Source organism: Anolis carolinensis, chromosome 6, assembly GCF_035594765.1.
Source record: "Anolis carolinensis isolate JA03-04 chromosome 6, rAnoCar3.1.pri, whole genome shotgun sequence".
Classification (NCBI taxonomy): Eukaryota; Metazoa; Chordata; class Lepidosauria; order Squamata; family Dactyloidae; genus Anolis; species Anolis carolinensis.
Window position 1 is genome coordinate 96,214,035 of NC_085846.1, and position 15,123 is coordinate 96,229,157.

Sequence of the window (15,123 nt, forward strand, 5' to 3'; positions counted from 1 at the left end):
TTACAGCAAAGATTAGTTCTAGAAGCGACAGAATAACCCTGCTCCTATAACTAGATTTCCTATTCCAGATCAATATAATTCAATACTTATCTAATTTGGATAGGCTTAGATTGGCCTGGTTTTGAGGATGATTTGTCCCAGTTAGCCTTGCACAGCTCCAGCACGTTGGAAGACTATAGCCAGAATGAAGCTCCAAAATGGAGACTAGACCCTGGTAAAAAGGGCGGTCCTAAGATGTTGCATTCTTTGACCAATCACTGCAAAGAAAACTGCAGCCAGCTCTTGCAGATTCCAAGCCACTTTTCCTAGGCTATTGCAGCCAGAGGCTCAAACAAAATGTAAAGGAGGGAAAACAAACAAACGACCAATAGGTAAGGCAAACCATCGTCCTGGGGGACGGAACACTCCCCGCTAAATTCCCAGGATGTGGGAATTTACCAATCAAAAACATACAAACACCTTTGTATACACAACAATACAAACACTAGAACTTTAAACATCTCCAATAAGCAACACGAGGTCACTAATTGGTCTGTCCAAAATGGACACTTTGCCTCTGTTGCAAGTCTTTAATTGAACTTTCCTGACCTTACCGTCCGGGCAAGGAAAGGTCTTTAATACAATGCCCATGGGCCATGCATGGCGGGGCAAGTCTTTGTCCTTTAACAACACAACGTTGTTAACCTCAATGTTGTCCTGTGGGCTTTGCCAGATTCTTCTAGCTTGAAGCTGGCTTAAGTACTCAGCTTTCCACCTTTTCCAAAAGTGGTTGGCCAAGGACTGCACCTGTTTCCACAGGGCACGGTGAGTTCCGTCCGGAACTGGCAACATGACGTCCTTCCATCCTGGCACCTTTTGTGTCAAAATAAGTGCAGGAGTCAGTGGTTGTAAGTTCTCAGGGTCACTGGTAAGGGGAACCAGCGGCCGGTTGTTGATAATTGCGGTAACTTCCGCCATAAGTGTCACCAAAACATCATGCGTCAATGACCTATGACTCAAAAACATGGCATTAAGGATTTTGCGACTAATACCAATCATCCTCTCCCAAACACCACCCATATGGGAGGCGTGAGGAACATTGAAAGTCCACATAATTTGTTCAGTATTCGTAAAGTTCTGAACCTTTGGGTCTCTCCCAAACCTAGACACACAATTGAGTTCTTTGGTCGCACCTACAAAATTGGTGCCACAGTCCGACCGAATTGACTTAATTGGCCCTCTGAGGGCTATGAACCTTTTTAATGCGTTTAAAAATGATGAAGTGTCCATCCCTTCTATGACTTCTATATGGACAGCTCGTATTACTAAACAAGTAAACAAAACTGCCCACCTCTTGTTATTTACAACACCACCCCTGGTTTTCCTAGTGACAACCTCCCAAGGACCAAACACATCGATTCCCACATGGGAAAAGGGTGGGTCTGTCAAAGTCCTATCCTGAGGTAGTTCTGCCATCAACTGACTTTGACAGTTTCGCCTAAGGCGCCTGCATTTAACACATTTGAAAATACAACTGTTGACCAACCTTTTGGCATTAACTACCCACAGACCTTCATTTCTAAGGGCTGCCTCAGTTAGAGTTCTACCCTGATGATGGATCCTTTCATGGTGATGCCGAACGAGCAGCAATGCAGTGTGACTATTAGGGGGTATGATGATGGGGTTTTTTATGCACGCCTTGAGTTTAGCTTTGGCTAACCTTCCTCCAACTCTCAAAATACCCTCCTTGTCTAGAAATGGGTTTAACTCATTTAGAAGACTTTGATTAGGGATGTTGAGCCCTTGCTCTAGCCTAGCTATTTCCTGCTTGAAAGCAGATCTCTGCACTGACTTGAATATGACGCTCTTAGCCTTTATCATATCCTGGACCTGTAAAGGCTCACTATCTTTGCAAGCTAAACGATGTATAAGCCTAGCAACTGCTCTAAGAAGACTGTGCCACTCCGAAAAACATTCAAAACGGTGTGGTTCCAGGCAAGATCTTTGGCCCATCTTGATTTCTGTGGTTGATTTGCAGGCTTTCACCTCTGCACTTCGTGAGACTTGAGCATTCATAATGTCCGAAAACCTTTGCTCATCTTTCGAGAGCGCTGTGGCTTCGTCTCTCTCAGAGACTTTGAAGATGGAGGAATACTCTGGAGTTATTCCTTGGCAGTAGACCGAGATGTGACTTAGGCAACTGCGCACAAGTGTAGGACGTCCACCTTTAAGCACCTGTGCTTGATTGGAGTCCAACGACGATAGTGGGTGCATCTTGTTTATGCACACTGGGCCTATGACTGTCCAGCCTAATGGCAATTGTTGTGCGATAGGTGCACCTGGAGGTCCTTTAACTTGGTCGTTCACACAGAACAAGCTCGGGCAGTCCGAGCCAAGCAAAAGGGCAATGTCCACATCTGGCCGAAAGGCTGGTATAGCATTCTTTAGCCTTCGCAAGTGTGGATGAGCCTCCACAACTTCTCTGGTGACAATCTGCCTTTTGTTCCGGGGAATAGAGGAACACTCAATCAGGTCTGGCAACTTGAACTGTCTCTTCTGGTCGCAAGAGGAGACAACGAAGCCAGATGCTATGCGACCCTGCAACTTCTTTTTTCCTGCACACGTAGTCATAGTGTAGTCGACCATCTTGGTTTTAAGGTCAAACATGCGGAAGAACTCTGGAGTAGCCAGGGAGGCGTCGCTCTGTGAATCCAGGGCCACATAGAGTCTCTTTCTAAGCCAAGGGCTCTTGGCTGGATATACATCCCCTAGGCAGATAGGATGACAAACTCTGTACTGGTGCGAGTCAGAACACAGCTCTGTACAGGCGACTGCTGAAACTTCCACCTGCATCTCTGGTGCGGCTGGCTTGTCGGTGTCTTCGACTGCTGACTTTTCTTTTGGTGAAGCGTTCTCTTTGGGGTGGGAGATGATATTGGAGTTGTGCATTGCGGTGCAATGCTTGAGGCTGTTGCATTTCTCACACTTGATGTTTTCTTTGCAGTTGGATGCAAAGTGTGGAGTTGCTCCACAGCATCTAAAGCAGATTCCCTGCTTTTGAACTAGCTGTTGCCTTTCTTTGTATGTCTTTCTACTAAACTCCCTGCAGTTGGCCAAGCTGTGAGGCTTTTGGTGAATAGGGCAAAGCAACTCTTTTACCTCCGACCTGGGTTCGTCAGTCTTGAGTTGAGTTTCGACTGCCTTTACGCTGACAGGTCTATTGGCCTCTCTAGATGGTTTCTTGTCCACTTTAGGTGCCTTCTCTGGCTGGGTCCCTTGGTATAAGGTGGGGAGGCCCGTCTGTGGATCATTCCTTTCTCTGGCTGCCCTGGTGATGAACTGGACCAAATGAGAAAATGGAGGGTATGCCTGGGAGTGGGCCTCCTTGTAGTTGAAGACCTCCTGTCCCCAGCGTTCTTGCAAAGTGAAGGGCAGCTTGGTCAAGATCTGCCTCTGGGACAGGTGCTGATCGAGGCACTTCAAACCGGGCAGTTCTGGATTCTCCTTGGCCGACTCTAATTCCGCAAGGAGATCGCTAAGGTCCCACAAGAGTTTGAAGTCTTTGAGTTTTAAAGCTGGGAACCTTTGGAGCTTGTCCATAAGAGATGCTTCAATCTCTGTGCTGGCCCCATACCTCTGCTGCAACCTGGCCCAGGCCTTTTCCAGGGCTTTGTCGGGATCGGCTACGTGGGCTGCGTAGATCTTCTTAACTTGTGAGGATGAGGCTGGGCCCAACCATGCAGCCAGAAGAGTCAGTTCTTCCTCAGGCAATAACTTTAAGTCTCTGATTGCTCTCTGGAAGGTGGCCTTCCAGAGAAGAAATTCCTCAGGCTTGTCCGAAAACTTTTCGACACCCTTGTCCTTAAGATCTCTTCTGGGGCTTCTGATGATGGAGACAAGCTGGGACTCTGGCGTCGAAGGGAACAATTGAGGAGTTTGCTGTTGTGGAGTGGACTCCCACCGTGTACCTTGCGTCAACCTTTGGCCTCTTGGAGGGATGACATCGACCACTGACGAATCGATGGTTCCCTGTGCAGCTGTCTGTAGGGGCCAACTAGCGCTCGGCCTTGAGGCCCTGATTGACTGACCTAGGGATTTAGCAGGAGGCACAGGTAGCTCGGGCAAGGGTGAGCTCCCCGCTATGACGCTCTGCTCTGCAGGAAACTCAAAAGTGACTTTGGGGCCCTGCTCTGGGTAAGGAGAGAAGTCTTCCTGTTCCTCATCCGAAAACTGGCTGTTTAAGCTATTAAGATGCACAAGCACCTTGGAAGAAGGGTCCTGCTTCGGCAACTGACTTACATTTTCTTCTGTGAGTGGCTCAATTAGGGCCTTGGCCAAAGTCTCAGCCCTTACCTTTTTGGCAGTAGCATCCATCCTTATTCTAAGCATTTCTATTTCACCTTGCCTTCGGGCCTGTTCCATTTGCATTTCGCTTTGTCTACGGGCCTGTTCTATTTGCAGTCGTTGCTCTTCTTCTTTAAAGGGAAGGGTGAGATCAGCTGCCTTAGCATCAGCCTCCGCCCCCGCTACCTTGCTCTTTAGCTCCAGACGTGCAGCCTCCTTAATGTGCAAGGCAGCTAGGGAAGAGATGGCACTCCCAGCAGCAGAAGACTTGCTAGAGTGGCTATGTTTAGATGATGCACACTCCCTTAGCTTAGATACCTGGCTAGAGCGGTTGGACTTAAGACTAAGTGCCACAGCAGGTGATTTTAAAAGATTGGTCTCATGGCTGCATAAGGAAGACTGATTTCCTTTTGGCTCAGACCTTAGATTAACAGGTGGAGAACTAAATTCCAAGGCATCTAGAATTGCCCTCACCTTATTTTCTTTCTCATTAGTGTCAGCTAAGACACTCACTATTTCTAACTCTGAATCCTTGGCGTTAATGCGCTCGAGGACCTGGACTATCTTAGACACCAAACCCCTCCAGAGACCGAAGGTCTCTTCAAGGTCGGTCTGTAATATGGATGGCACCCTTGTAATACCCAAGCTCTCAATTCTGTCCATCAATGTTACAATTCGCTCCCATGCCGAACCTAACCTCACATGGAGGAGCTCCTTTTCACCTATTAGATGGGCTAGCATCTTGGCTGAAGGGTGCTTTATCCTTTGGGGCCTTTCATTCCTACTTTCAGCCTCAGAAGGAGGTATACCATCTGTATCATCTTGAAATTGCATAGACATTATGTATTCTTAATAGCAAGTAAATTTACAACAAAAGCAAATACAACATACCAGCAAGTAAATTTACAATAAAAGCAAATGCAATATATAATACAATGCACAACACTTAACCATAGCAATATATATCACTAAGTAACTATACTTTACAAAGATTGTGACCTTTGGCGCCAGATTTTAGTGGGCAAGCTGCAAAATGCCAACTGACAGCAACTTGCCACTTGATACCTCCCTTGCCCGAGTGACGTAAACTGCCAAAATGGCGACTTCGCCAAATTTTCAAGCACCTCGTGCTCTGCGGCTCGAGGCCTGCCGCCGAAGGAGCACCGAGGCTGGCTTTGGAAAGGAGGAGAGAAAAGACGCCTCCTCCCCGCTGTGAAGGGAGGTCACCACCGCAGGACGATGAAGCAGGTCACCACCGCAGGACGATGAGGCAGGTCACCACCGCAGGACGATGAGGCAGGTCACCACCGCAGGACGATGAGGCAGGTCACCACCGCCAGGCGATGAGGCAGGTCACCACCGCAGGACGATGAGGCAGGTCACCACCGCAGGACGATGAGGTAGGTCGAAGCCGGCCGAGTGCTCCGGCCGAACTCGCAGCAGCGTTGCCAGGCCTGTCCAGGTTCTAGCCTGGTTCTGGTGGGCTTCACGCCTCAGAGCCAGCCAAAGAACTGTCGCTGGTGCTCCGTGGCTCAATGTCTACCGCCGAGGGAGCCCTGGACGTTGCTGGGAACTGCACAGCCTGTGCAAACCCAGAAAGCCACTGGGCCACGTGCGCACACGCGAGCCAAATAGCAAGGAAATAGAGCCCCACTATTTGACTCCTTCAGGTCTGAGAGCGGGCTCCACTGCCTCAGACGCTGGTAGAGTCTTTAGGTATGCAGACTGAGCTCAGGCGGAAAAGCCGCGGCCTAAACTAAACTTCCTAAACTATAAAAAACTATAAGCCGTGCAAGCTAGCTCAAGCGGAAAAACCGCTGATCTACCTCAAAACTGTGCCGTCCGCCGGACAATAAAAAACTATAAAACTGAAACGTGCTGTCCTTTATCCGGGCGAACTGCAAATCCCTATAAGCTGTCCTATAGATATTGAACGACTGAGTCTGGATAACTTCAAAAAAGGATGTTTATTCATACAAGGTTGTAAACCTGGCACAGATCTTAAAGTTGCAGAAAATGAAACAAATTTCTATAGGTTTTAGGTACAGAATTATCCCTGGTTCCAGAAAGCAAAGGTGATTATAAAACCACTATACCCTAATCACGCTGCCTATATTAGAAGGAGAAACTCTTTCCTTCCCTATCTTTACAGCAAAGATTAGTTCTAGAAGCGACAGAATAACCCTGCTCCTATAACTAGATTTCCTATTCCAGATCAATATAATTCAATACTTATCTAATTTGGATAGGCTTAGATTGGCCTGGTTTTGAGGATGATTTGTCCCAGTTAGCCTTGCACAGCTCCAGCACGTTGGAAGACTATAGCCAGAATGAAGCTCCAAAATGGAGACTAGACCCTGGTAAAAAGGGCGGTCCTAAGATGTTGCATTCTTTGACCAATCACTGCAAAGAAAACTGCAGCCAGCTCTTGCAGATTCCAAGCCACTTTTCCTAGGCTATTGCAGCCAGAGGCTCAAACAAAATGTAAAGGAGGGAAAACAAACAAACGACCAATAGGTAAGGCAAACCATCGTCCTGGGGGACGGAACATGCATTGAGACCCCATATTGGGAGAAGGTCAGGATAACAATAAAGTCAGTAAATAAGTTTGTAAGTAAGTACGTAAGTAAATAAGTAAAATAATTAGTGAAGAAAAACACACAAACTAGGAGAGGTTGCTGCAGTTTGCTTTTACTTGAGGCCATAGGAAAAGGTAAAAGTCTGCCCTGGCCCTATAAACAGCTTTTTCACTTTGATCTCAGTTTGTCACACTTGTAATCCATTGAGGCCAAAAAAGAGGAAAGTGGAAGGAATAAAAAGAGTGGAACATTTTAAAACAGCTGGAAAAGTGTGACAACAGTGGATTAATCAGGACTGTCTCTACCAAATCAGAACAGTTTGATTGGTTGCACAATGGGTTAAACCTTTGTGCTGGCTGAACTGCTGACGTGAAGATCTGAAGGTCGGCAGTTGGAATCCATGAGACGGGGTGAGCTCTTGTCTGTCAGCCCCAGCTTCCCATGCAGGGACATGAGAGAAGCCTCCCACAGAATGATAACACATCCGGGCTTCCCCTAGGCAACGTGTCTGTAGATGGCCGATTCTCACACACTAGAAGCGACTTGCAGTATATTCTCAATTCACTTCTGATGCTATTTTAAAAATGGTACATGCACCATTGGGTATATAAACAAAACAAATACTGATGAAATTATATGTGTGACCACAACAACATTAGTTTTTGCAGTACTTTATCAATGAGCACATTTATGTTCAAATGATAGTGGATAATTTTGAATAATATGGAGACATTGGAGATGCACATGGTCTTGAAGATCTGATAGCTAAACCAAGTTGCCTGACACATTTCACTAAATTTAGAACTTAATAAGAAGGAAAAGGCCCAAGGAGGATTTTTTTTTATCAATTGGTTTCACTTCCTAGGCTAGACAGGAAGATTCATAAATCCAACATTCTAGATGAATAGCATATTAGAAGCACTTACATTCTTGAGACAACATTTTAATAGTGAAAAGACTGAGACAAATATTTTTCAAGGAACTGGAAAGTTATCTAATTGTGGCCCATGAATTGCTGCTGGTTTATGAGTTCTGTGCAGAAAGACTAAACTTCCATTAAGAGTACTCTTTACTTTGCCTTACTGTATTTTATCTTTCTGATACTGGCAATTGACACCATTTTCTTGGAGAAGAATCTTCAAAATGCCTGTCTAGATCCTGGCACCTGGGGGGTGCATCTACACTGTAGAATTAATGCAGTTTGTCACAACTTTAACTGCCATGTCTCATTGCTATGGAATTGTCAATTTGCGAGATCTTCAGTCTTCTCTGCCAAAGAGTGCAGGTGTCTCAGCAAACTACAAACCCCAGGATTATATAGCAGTGAGGTTTGGCAGTTAAAGTGATGTCAAACTGCATTAATTCTACACTGTAGATACAGGTTGGATAACCCAGCAAATTCCCAGAGAGACAATTTTTCCCTCGGCATGGGGTAAGTGGAACTGTGAATATGCGTTCTGCAGTTATGGGAGTTATATCTCAATTTTGTAATGTGAGGAAAAGGTTATTACGTGCTTTGCAATAATCCATACAATTTTCGGTTAGTCCAGAGAGACGGGGGGAAATTTTGAGGATTCCTCGAATAAATTAATACTTTTATTGTACTGTGACCTTTGTAACACTTTCAGCTGAGTTGTGGCTGTGCCAACGGTTCTGTATCTCTGTTTTCAGGGTCTGATAACTTAAATCATAGCCCAAAGGATATTCTCAGAGAACACCCAGTGCTGAAATCAGGCACAAAGAGTAGGAGAGCCTTCCTAAGGGATGACTCACTCTTGCTGGCATGTGTCTGCATTCTGGAAGCTGGAAACAACTGTGGCATTGTGTTGGTCATGCCACCACAAATTATTTGTTGGCCTGCTTCTTGTTTATTACAAAATAAGAAATAAAATTCCAGTTCTATAATATTCAAGATTGCGACCAATCTGTTATACGATCATCTGCATTTCTTTATTAAATGCCAAACCAGCAGATTTACCAAATAAAGCAGTTCTTTAATAGAGAGAGTAATTCACAATAGATTCTTTTGAAAAGGAAAACACATTTATGATATGTATATTTTTTAATCCTCTTAAACATTTTTTGAACGGAGGGGAAAATCAGAATAAGTATATGTTCAACTAAATAATATAGAGGTAGTCGGTGACAGAATGTCAGAATGTCAGAAGTAAATCCCAATGAAATTTAAGGAAGTTAAGACTACTGTAACCAAGACTGTGTATTTAATTAGAACCGAACCCTGTGAGCCTTCATTATGAGCACACATGTATAAAATTGGAGTGTAAATCCTTTCAACTTCATTAAATGGTTTTTTAATAGTCTAACTGAATTGCATCTCATGGCTTGGAAATGTGTAACACAGAGCTTTCCAAAATCTTGGATATGTATGTTATTATCTTACAAAGCATATGGTTTAAAATATATATAAATGAATGGTATTCATGAGATATGTTGTGTCCCCAATATATTTCGTTATTACAATTTATGTATGTGTCCATTTTTTTATATGTCTAATAAGTGTGCCACCAATGTGAAATGTCTAGAAGGTTCTGATGCAACATAATATCACCAGGCTGAACATCTTAACACTTTAAGGAGCTTTAACACTTACATTGCAAATCGAATGTTTCAAAAGTCAGGATGACAACAGACTGGGGTCCAACATTTATCACATAATTGCAATTCAGATTGTTGTCATAGTGCCTGGGAAAGTTCGGAGAGACAATATGACCAGATGGCTCAGTAAAATTTGCTCCACACCCTGGATGTAAATAAAACCAAAGAAATACAATAATCTTCTCTTGGAAAGGCTAACATTCACATCTGTGGATGCAAATACAATTATAACTAGACTATACTTTAACTAGGGGGCCCCTGGTGGCACAGTGCGTTAAAGCGCTGAGCTGCTGAACTTGCGGACCAAAAGGTCCCAGGAATGAGCGCCCACTGTTAGCCCCAGCTCCTGCCAACCTAGCAGTTCAAAAACATGCAAATGTGAGTAGATCAATAGGTACTGCTCCGGCGGGAAGGTAACGGCGCTCCATGCAGTCATGCCGGCCACATGACCTGGAGATGTCTATGGACAACGCTGGCTCTTTGGCTTAGAAATGGAAATGAGCACCAACCCCCAGAGTCAGACATGACTGGACTTAACGTCAGGGGAAACCTTTACCTTTACCTTTATACTTTAACTAATTAACGAGATCAGAATCAACTAGATTATTCTTTGAAATCTTTGGTAAATTATTTCTTTATGCCCAGTTAGTTTGAAGTACTTCTGGACTGGATTTCTCTTGATGAACCTAGACCAAGCCCTGATTTACATGGATCACTATGTAAATCAATTTTTATCAATATATCATCAATTTCTGTCAGTTGGAGCAAATGCTTGATTAGATATCCCAGTTCACTGCCACAATGAGAGATTATTTTCACATTTCCAAAAATGTGATGATTATGAACTGGTACAGGTGAATGAATCTCACTTGTATCAGTGTTGAACATATAGACCTCCTAGCGCATTGTGTCAACAACAGACATTTTCAGTTCCTGATTTAGGCATACATGTAAAGTTATACCCTTAGCTTATATGAAGCTTTGGATAAACACATTATCATGGTAATTTTTGGGCTTATTGTTACTTACTACTTATAAAAGACGCAGAAAAACCACGCCCTGGTTCATCTTGTGACTGAAACACTATTTTCATTGTATTTCCTGGAGTAATAATAGGCATAGGAGCTAAATTTCCACATCCAACCGCTAATAAACTGTCTTCCTGTTCTTCACTACTTCCTCTCAACACCTAGAAGAAAACATTACTATTTTTTCATGTTGGAATAAAACATCATGCTCATTTTTATTTTCCACCAACTCCCAAACATAAGCTAATTTATGACTACTGGCTTGATTGATCTCCATCAAGTTACCCAAAAAACCCACGGAATATTACAAGTGGAGTTAGAAAAGTATCATAGTTATCATAAGATACATGCCTGGTGATTTTTTAAAATGTTCAGAATAAACTGTTAACAACTTTCTGCATCTGACATCTTTAGGTTTATGTAGAACATATTCATTCTATACTCATTTAATCAGTCTGCCAGTCTATACAACAAAAAGTAATCTGTTTCACGCTGTACAATGTTCATAGAAAACGTCTGGGTAGCATAATGATTTACATGATGGTGATGAATGCCTCACCCTACCATTTTATTACAGTAAATGTGTTGTTACTAATTAATACACATGTTGTATATCATTTAGAAAGAAGCCATTAATACACATGTTGTATATCATTTAGAAAGAAGGACATTACAGCACAGAAACCACTATCCTACAACATTCATATAACATGGGATAGCTGCTACTTATTGCCATTATGACTGGAGACATTGTACAGTTGTAACTATTGACCTCATCACATTAGGTTAAAATCTTCACCCATGGAGCAGGCTGGCTCCCATCACATGATGTTGTGCCAACTCCGTGGGTGAAGCAGGGTGGACTTGGCACATGCTGCCGGCAGGGCAACATCAGATATCATATCCACAAGCCTTGTATCTAAATGTAAACCCCATGATCCTGACTAAACAGAACAAACTATAGTCTTCCAGGTGTCACTGTCTCACATCTTCCATCAGCTCTAGTCATGGTGTTTAATGATGAGGAATAAAGGAGTTGTAGTCCAGCATCTGGAGGGCCACATAAAATGACATGTTGGGCCAGATTGGTATGCGGGTTTTGATTTTGACACATGTGGCTTAGATGTCATTACATGAAGCAAGTCCCAGGACCATGGTGCAATCAGGGGCTATTGTCTAATTTGGCCATCAATAGCTTCTGATGACATCATTGCAGGTGATGGACAAGCAATGCATATCGCATGACATCATGTCATTGGCACTGTCCTACTTTTGTGCCTGTTTTTATTTCTGTGCAATAAAGTCCAGAATCAAATGGTAAGTAAAAAGGAGGAGTCACTACTGACTCCACAGCCTTGAAAAAAACACAGTAGGTTTTATGTGCATAATGCATAGTGAAGCTGTGTATGATGTTCAGTCAGTGTCAAAAGCACCAATATAATTTTCAGCTTAAACACAAATGACATTTATGTGCTTCACATACGTAGGTATGAGCATTATTAGTCCACAGGCTGAAATGTAACTCTGTTCTATAATGTCTGGGAACATATTAAGACTGAAATTTTATATATACTTATTGGGTGAAAGTTTCATTGAACATGATAAGATATACTTCTGAGAAGATGCAAGTAGGGTTGCAATATAAATCTATGAAGGTCAACAAGATCAAAATGATTAGACTGCAATTTACATTATGTTTCCCATAATTTTTACACAGGTACAGGAAACATTTATGGAATATGGGTCCATATTCCCAAATACATCAATCAAGTATATATCTGTTATGCATTAACTAGTTTCCCTTTTCAAGGCCAATGCACTGCAATTCCTCCTTTAAGTGGCACTTCTAATGCTTTATTCACAGGGCCACTGTTGATATAAATCCTTGCTAACCTCTGCTCTTTCACAAAAGATCTTTTGTGCACAAACTGAGATGTTAGTTAACATTTTCACCTCTACAGTTCAAGAGGGTAAAACTCAAATACTCAAATGGTTTAAGGTATATTTTCACGCTTCTGAAAATAATTTCTATTTCAGCCCTTTCACCTTTGGAGCAAAGAGCAGTTATCCAGTTGCTCATATCTTCCTACCCAATGATAAATTATGCTTGCCCTTTATGGCACGTGGGTGTTGTGTTATAGCTTTGTGCAGCCTGAGTAGAACAACAGACAACATCTGCCAAATTCTTGAGAAAACAATGTAACTATGAGGAACGACAAATGCTTCCTCCTTTCAGCACAACTGCCTTTCAGACAAGTATATATTTAATACCCAGGAAAATTAAACTTTCTTAATAAATGTTCTATTTATGAAAATGCAGAAGACCTGTTCCCAAGTCCAGAGGTTCAGGAGCTGTTGGTGTGCGTATTCAATAGGAGGAGAAACAAGATGTTAAGGTACTTATCTTCTTATAATTGCTCCACAGTTAAATTAAAATATGACCAGGAGAAATGGTGTAGTACAATATGGAGTTGGAGACAATGCAAAGCAGAAGGTTTTGTCAAAATGCCTAGCAAAAACAAGCAGGGGTGTCCTCCATTAGACCTACACATTTCTATATGCTTCTCCTCCCACAAGTGGTTGATTTATTCTGGGGAGGGAGCTGCCTTCACAGTCTTCAGGCTAATAGTCAATGGGGTTTTTACCTAGGAGATAAAAAGTGTGTCACACCCCACTTTAAGACCCACTACAATGCCTGCAATATTTCTATGGGAATTGCATATGCTTCTAGCAAATAGGAATTTTTCAGAATGTGCAAAATTACTTTTAAGATGTGTAAAATGCATTAAAGATAATGTTACTTTGGGTAACATTTTTATTTCATATTACCAGGATTTGTGTTTCAAAACCTGAGAGGTAGGGGTGCCCCTTTTATGATCTCAAAGACACGTCCTGGTGACATCATGATGTCATTAATAATTTTTCATTGAGCAGCAACCACAGCTGCTCACAGATTTTTATTCAAACACATACAGAAACATGTTTTCCTGTTTTGAAATTAATACAGAAATCCTGGCAGAAGGGGCTGTTCCTCCTCATCTATTCAGAAACTCTGGAAAAGGAATATTTGTTTTAATGAATGACAGAATACAAACTGCACCAAATCAAAACTGACATTTGGAAGCTGAAATCAATTAAAATTTGCAAAGTGCACTGAGTTGCATTGCCAGCTACAAATATCCATTTTTGCCAGATTAAAATTGCTTTCATAGATATCAATTAATAATACTTATTGTAGTTTAATAGCTTGACAGACTTAAATGTTTGAGTCATTAAATGTTTGATCCACCTTAACAATCTCCTTTTGGGAGAAAAAATGGATTATGAACCACAGTAATAGATATTATTTACTTTATTTATACCCCGCCTTGGTCCCTGAGGGGACTCAAAGCGGCTAAATACATACCTTCACATAACTGCTCAGACATTGTCCATTACTATCTGGAATCTGGAAACTTTCATTAAAAGCAATTTCCAAATGTTTGCTTTCATGTGTAATTATTGTCCATGAACACCTAGTGTTCCTGGGGAAATTTTGCGGCCAGTGGGGAGAACGGATGGTACCATTCTCTGAATGAAGAATGCCTCCACATCCTGCAAAAGTGACAAGTTTAATGACTTAGTTTCAAGCTTTCAGAAGTTCAAGTGACTAAAATATCTGGAGATGGAGAAGGTTCTATTTCAGGCAATGGGTTCTGTACACAACAGGGTGGGGGAAGTCCCTACTTACCTAAAGAATCAGCTGTCCATGTTGCTTGGAATCCACCTCCTTGTATACTGTGGTCAGAATGAAAGTTTATTAACAACTGATTGGAGCCTGACTGAATGGTGCCTGGGGATGCAGTTCCACAGTATTGTCCTATGACGGGAGAACTGGGAGATCCACCATTTAGAATAGTGACTGAGTCCCATCCACAGACCCGGTGACTTTCAATTTCAAAGGCCACAAAAGTAAGCTGCAGGCAAGCAATTACAGAACAATGTGAACATAGAGCTGTGTTTGCAAAACTGCATCAGAAATGGACAGAACTACGAAAAATGTCTCTACCATATATCCTAATGTATACCTTTACAGATATTTTAGTTTAAAAAACAACAACTCAAAAACATTATCTTATCTGCCTCGTATCATTTTTGCTTGAAACCAGAATCTACTGATGCAGAGGTTGCCATGTTGTCTAGAAATTGTTGATTACTCACATTGATGGTTTGTCCCTCTGGTGCTATCAAGAGCCAGGAGCAGAGACTAGAACTGTTGTATGGTTGTGGGTAGTTAGGGCTTGAAATAATTCCACTTTCCCCTTGCTGCACACCACCACAAACTGAAATGAAATTTAAAATATTTAAAGAAGTGTTTGCTTGTGCTTGTGAGCCCCCTCGCGGAAATGGGGCAGGCTACAAATAAAGTATTTTTATAACAAGCATTTCAATCTCTTCCACCAATTACTGTATTTTATTTTATCAAACTGCATGCAAGCATACAAATCATGCAAAGAACAATAAATAAGGCAATTAAAAAATAAGGTAAGCAGCTCTATGAGGTCCGAAGACATCACCAAAGCTTCTCATATAAGGAC

The 15,123-nt window shown here is 42.3% G+C and overlaps 1 protein-coding gene across 3 annotated transcripts in view; it reads right to left on the reverse strand.

The window, feature by feature from the left end:
* Positions 1-15,123, reverse strand: part of cubn (cubilin) — a 158,304-nt gene that overhangs the window by 23,432 nt on the left and 119,749 nt on the right. For 2 of the 3 annotated variants that reach the window (XM_008112472.3, XM_062984072.1), the window contains exons 52-56: positions 14,747-14,868; positions 14,277-14,502; positions 13,953-14,140; positions 10,548-10,707; positions 9,514-9,663 (exon numbers count right to left, since the gene is read on the reverse strand). In XM_008112472.3, coding sequence (XP_008110679.2) covers positions 9,514-9,663; positions 10,548-10,707; positions 13,953-14,140; positions 14,277-14,502; positions 14,747-14,868 — 846 coding nt within the window. The remainder of the gene's footprint in view (positions 1-9,513; positions 9,664-10,547; positions 10,708-13,952; positions 14,141-14,276; positions 14,503-14,746; positions 14,869-15,123) is intronic. The other variant, XR_010007166.1, reaches the window with a different exon arrangement.